Source organism: Microcaecilia unicolor, chromosome 12 (genome assembly GCF_901765095.1).
Source record: "Microcaecilia unicolor chromosome 12, aMicUni1.1, whole genome shotgun sequence".
NCBI lineage: Eukaryota > Metazoa > Chordata > Amphibia > Gymnophiona > Siphonopidae > Microcaecilia > Microcaecilia unicolor.
In genome coordinates this window covers 73,301,262-73,307,261 of record NC_044042.1, presented here as the reverse complement: position 1 = coordinate 73,307,261, position 6,000 = coordinate 73,301,262, and the positions used below count along the sequence as shown (strand labels likewise).

At 45.4% G+C, this 6,000-nt stretch overlaps 1 protein-coding gene across 1 annotated transcript in view; it reads left to right on the top strand.

The window, feature by feature from the left end:
• Positions 1–6,000, top strand: part of LOC115482215 (keratin, type I cytoskeletal 18-like) — a 93,334-nt gene continuing 87,334 nt past the window's right edge. The window contains 2 exon segments of the mRNA XM_030221837.1: positions 1–269; positions 1,765–1,847. Coding sequence (XP_030077697.1) covers positions 48–269; positions 1,765–1,847 — 305 coding nt within the window. The 5' untranslated portion in view covers positions 1–47.

The following is a 6,000-nucleotide window of genomic DNA, read 5'->3' as shown; positions in this document are numbered from 1 at the left end:
TCACAGATGCAGCTACATGGTGGATAGTCTCAGAATGTTATAAAAGAATGGATTTTGCAACTAAATCAGACTTTTCTATGAATTCAGGCCCAAAGGAAACAATGAAAGAACTTAATAGGAGATTATTTGATTTTTTAAACCACATTCACCACTTAGAAGAGTCCAACTTGGTGCTTGAAAGACATATCCAGGAGCAAATAAAGAAAACTTCTTCAAACAACCATAACTGGAGCAAGGCGGAGGAACAATGTAGTGCTCTAAGACACTCTGTAAGTAATATTCTATTTGATTCAGTTTATTCTTCATATCCTGATTTTATTTTAAGCAGAGATCATTTTCAATAAGAATGTCTCCTACTTGCTAAGTTGCCACTTTGAATGTGCTTTTAGATGAACAACTGAAACACAGAAACATAGGGTGAGATGGTAAATAAGGACTGTAAAGCCCATCTAGTCAGCTCAAATGACTTCCTGTTGAAACTGCCATAGACTGCAAATTATCTCTAACTTTCCCTTCACTTCTGTGTGACCAAGGATCCTCTGTGTTTATTTCATCCTTTCTTGAATTCTATTACTGTTCATGGCTCTACTATCAGTACTGAAAGACTGTCCTTGAATCCACCACCATTTTATGCTACTCCTGCATACCCTTTGCTCTAGAATTTCCTTTCAACAGAAAAATGTTTGCTTCTTGTGTATTATAAATTTAAGGTATTTGAATGTCTCCATAATACCATCTCTCTTTCTCCTATCCTCTGAGGAAGGGGTGGGCAACTCCTGTTTGCTGGGACCCCAAACCGGTCAAGTTTTCAGGACAACTCTAATGAATAGGATAGGCATAAGATAGAGTTCTACACACCAGAGACAGTGCATACAAATCTCTTTCAGACATATTCATTAGGGATATCCTTAAACCTGGGGAATTTATGTCTTCTAAGATGTCCACTCCTGCTCTAGAATACATTTAAGCAGTATGTTTTTTCTAGCGAAAAATGTGCCGGTACTCAAATGCCAAGCCATCCTTCAGAGGTGGGGTATTCACTGAGGAACCCACCCCACAATAGCCAGGCCCCCTGCAACCAGTCACAGAATCTATGACAAGGCAGAATTGGTGTGTAGAGCCCGAGCTCTTTCTTTAAAACTTGGGGTTAATTTTAGCAGACAATGGAAAAGGTGCCGGTACTCAGTACCCCAAAGTACCCCCTCAAAAAAAGCCCTGCATTTAAGGTTTTGTTAGTCTCATTTTATAGGGCTTTTGGTGCAGACTCTGTGCATGCCAGTGGGTGCTTGGCCAGTCCCAATACTGAGAAATCCCCTACACTGTTTCAAGGGAAGAGTAATTTGTGTTCGGTACCCCAATTATTTTGAAAAGTTTGTTCATGTGCTGCACCACTTGATAGTGTGATTGGAAAGATAATTAATGACAACCATGAAAAAATTAATTGGCCATGGGATTTTATTTAGCACATATGGTTCTAGCCATGTTGGATCTTGCCAGATAAGCTATCAATGGTTTTTAATGCTAACCTCTAATATTGCTACTGTGCTATCTGACGCTTCCCAAATAATCACAGAAAGTCATGGCAGGATGCAGAGTGACTTGGAGAGGAAAATAAGTATTCTTTATGCTGAAGAGCAAAAATCTGGAATCTGTCATGAGACAATTTTATGGCTTTCCATTATAAATCGTATTGATTTATTTAATTAGGGAAAACAGCACACATCTGACGACAGCCAATTAAAACATTCAATATTTCTTTTTCAGATTTCTAAATTGGGTTTGGAGAATGCATTTCTTTCCCGGGAAATTGATAATAATCAGATGGACCTCGAGCATTTAGAAGACAGGTTGTCTTTTAATCTTTATTTTCAAATAGCAAACCAAAGTGGAATAAGGCAGTCTAGAACCCAGAAGCAGTGGCGTACCTAGGGTAGTTGACACCCGGGGCCGGTCATTTTTTAACACCCCCCCCCCCCCCCAAATCCAGTACTAGGCATACCGAGAATACAAAACATCAGGACCTATAGAGCGATTCTACCATACCATAAGCAGTCATTTCTACGAGTCACACAAGGAAAAGGAAAGCATCTTAAACACTACAGTGAGCACTAGAACATCAATTCACCTATTGTAAAACGAAACCAGACAGAATAGTACAGACTGTCGATCCTGCACAGTCAATGCCAACTGAAAGCCATGTCTTTTTCACAAACACAGATACACCCTAATCCACTATAGAATAAGTAGTAATATTTAAACTTTCTATTTAGACAAAAATTAAACTGAACCCCCAAGATGCCAGACTCTGCATACAATGCAACACCACAGAAACAGAAAACGTCCCCTAGTACTGTGCAAAATATAAAGACAGCAGATGTAAATTTGAAAAAACTAACAAATACCAATCACCACTTTACAAATTAACAAATAGAAATAAAACAAATAATATCATTTTATTGGACTAATACATTTAGCTTTCAGAGACCAAAATCTCCTTCCTCAGGTCAATACAGTATAGTGCTGTTACATTATCCTATCCTGACCTGAGGAAGGGGGTTTTGTTCTCTGAAAGTTAAGTCAAAATGTATTAAAATTAGTCCAATAAAATGATGACCTTATTTACATGTTCTACTTATAAACATTTATTAACACAGCTACAATACTATATCCTAAAGCAAAATAATTAAAATATATATTTACAGTTTGTTGTCTCTGGTTTCTGCTTTCCTCATCTTCTTTTCACTGTCTTCCTTCCATCCAGCATGTCTTCGCTCACTCTCTGCCATCCAGTGTCTGCCCTCTCTAATGTCCCTTCCATCCAGTGTCTGCCCTCTCTCTCTGCCCCTTCCATCCACTGTCTGCCCTCTCTCTCCCTTCCATCCACATCTGCCCTCTATTTCTGCCCCTTCCATCCACCATCTGCCCCAGTCTGCCATCTCTCTCTCCCTTCCATCCACATCTGCCCTCTATCTCTGCCCCTTCCATCCACCATTTACCCCAGTCTGCCCTCTTTCTCTCTCCCCCTTCCACCCACCATCTGCCCTTTCTCTCTGCCCCTTCAATCCATCTGCCCTCCCTCTCCCATCCATCCAAGGTCTGCCCTCCCTCACGCTCCCCACTTCCATCCAGGGTCTGTCCCCTCTCTCTCTGCCCCCTCTTTTCAGCCCCCTTATTCCACCTGCCCCTAGTTCCAGCCCCAGCCCACATCTCCCACCTGCCCCCCTTTTCAGCCCCACTATCCCACCAGTCCCCAGCCCTTTTCTCCCATCAGTCCCGAGCTTCAGCCCCAGCCAGTTCTCCCTGTCCCCTTTAAAGCCCCCAGTTTCAGCCCCTGCCCCGTTTCAGCCCCCAGTTCCAGTACTAGCCCCCTTATCCCAAATACCTTCCTTTTCAGCCCCCAGTTCCAGCCCCCTTCATCCACCACATGCCTTGCATCCCCCCTTTTCAGCCCCAGACCCATTCTCCCACCTGCCCCAGGCATGGACCCATTTTCCCTCCTGCCCCCTTGTCAGACCCCCAGACCCCTTCTCCCATCTGAGCACTCCCCTCCCCAATCCCCTTCTCCCCTATGACCACCCCCACCCTCCCCAATCCCCTTCTTCCCTCTGAGCACCCTCACCCTCCCCAATCCCCTTCTCCCCTCTGAGCTCCCCAATCCCCTTCTCCCCTCTAAGCACCCTCCCCAATCCACTTCTCCCCTATGAGCACCCCCACACTCCCCAATCCCCTTCTCCCCTATGAGCACCCCCACCCTCTCCAATCCCCTTCTCCCCTATGAGCACCCTCCCCAATCCCCTTCTCCCCTACGGTATGAGCACCCCCACCCTCTCCAATCCCCTTCTCCCCTATGACCACCCTCCCCAATCCCCTTCTTCCCTCTGAGCACCCTCACCAATCCCCTTCTCCCCTCTGAGCCCCCCCTCTCCCATCTGAGCCCCCCCCTCCGTCAAGAGGCCTGAGCCCTCTTCACCCTAAAGCCACCACCCTGCTTTTTTTTTTTAAATCCGTGCAGCGATGCAGACAGCGCCTCGCATCTGCCCTGCATGAACTGAAAAGAGGAAATCACTTTGCTGACGTCGGGCCTTCCCTCGCTTGTTGTCCTGCCCTCTTTTGAGGTAACTTCCTATTTCCTCGAGGGCGGGACAACAAGTGAGGGAAGGCCCGACGTCAGCAAAGCAATTTCCTCTTTTCAGTTCATGCAGGGCAGACGCGAGGCGCTGCCTGCATCGGCGATCGCTGCATGGATTAAAAAAAAAAAAACTGTCGGCTCTCGCGGAGCACCCCCCACCCGCTGACACCCGGGGCGGACCGCCCCCACCGCCCCCCCCCCTTGGTACGCCACTGCCCAGAAGGTGTACACTGTGTTTGCAGAATGACTTAACAATAAACAGTTTGCATGACTCAGGCACTAAGGGGCGAATTCTATATATAGCACTGAAAAAATTAAAATAAAAAAAGCGCTATTTTATAAGTTGCATTTAAAATTAGGTGTGGTTTATAGAATAGTGCTTATGCCCGGGAATCACACCTAACTATAGGCACAGCCATTTGTACCAACTGAAACGTGTGCCTAATTTAGGTGCATACATTTGCCCACATCTCCCTTATTCTAGAACAATGCATGTAAATGGAAGGAACGCCCATGCTCTGCCCATAACCCTCCCATTTCCACTCCCCCTTATTTTTTACTCATGCTTTACTCATGTTTACAATCCAATTAAATCTAATTAGTACCAATAATTGTTAAAAAGCCAGTTATTGGCACTAATTAACTTGTTATTCTATTAAATTGCACGTGCAAATTGGGCATGTGCCCAAATTTGAGTGAGCAATTTTGGGCAACTTTTAAAGAATTTGGGAGTATCTGCCTGCTAACTATGTGGTTTCTTCCATTTTATCCTATGTAATAATTTGCACCGCCAATGTTCCATGGCTGGCTGGCTGGGTTCGTAACATCTCCTGACGTCAGCCAGCCTCCAGCGTTCCATTCCCCCTCACTGTCCCACCCTCGCATCAAGAGGGCAGAACGGTGAGAGGGAAGGGAACGCTGGAGGCGAGCTGACGTCAGGAGGGATGCTACGAATGGAACGGAAGCCAGCGCCAGCCAGCCAGAGAACGTTCAGGTACAAATCGAGGGGAGGAGAGAATCACGGGACATCAAGGGGAGGGAGGGGAAGGGAAGGGAGGGCAGAACAGAGGAGAATTGATGGACATGGATGGGATGGGAGGACAGTAAAGGAGAGAATCGCGGGACACGGATGGGAGGGCAGGGAAGAGGAGAATCACTGGACATGGAGGGGATGGAATGGGATGGGAGGGGAGGGAAGGGAAGAATCACTGGACATGGAGGGGAGGGGAGAAAAAAAAAAGCTTACATCACAGCCTTCCTAGGGCCCGTTTCATTGTTGAGGAAACGGGCATGGTTCCACTAGTATATCTATAATTACTATTTGATTCTTATTAAAAAAAAAACTGGTCTGCAGAAAGGTCATGAATTCATGCTATCCATTGATTATATTTTTGTGACACAGAGTTGGACAGTGGGAGATAGGCCCAAAAACAATTTCTGAATCATACTTTACTATCAGGCTCATTTTCTAAAGAGATGGATGTCCAAAAAGTGACATAAATCGGCACTTGTATGGCCAAATCGGTATAATCAAAACCCGATTTTGGATGTCTTTCTCGGAAGTCAGTGCAAGGACATCCAAATCCCAAAGGGGCATTATCAGAGGCGTGTCAAGGTAGGACTTGGGTGTTCCTAAGACTTCGACATCTTTGAGCCATAATGGAACGAAGCAAAGGTGTCCAGGACTAAAACTTGGACGCTTTCACCCGGATCTGTTTTGATTATGAATAAGGCACAAAAATGTATCTGAAATGACCAGATGACCACTGGAGAGAATCGGGAATGACCTCCCGTTACTCTCCCAATGGTCACTAACCCCCCTCCCACCCTCAAAAAACATGATTAAAAATATTACTTGCCAGCCTTTATGC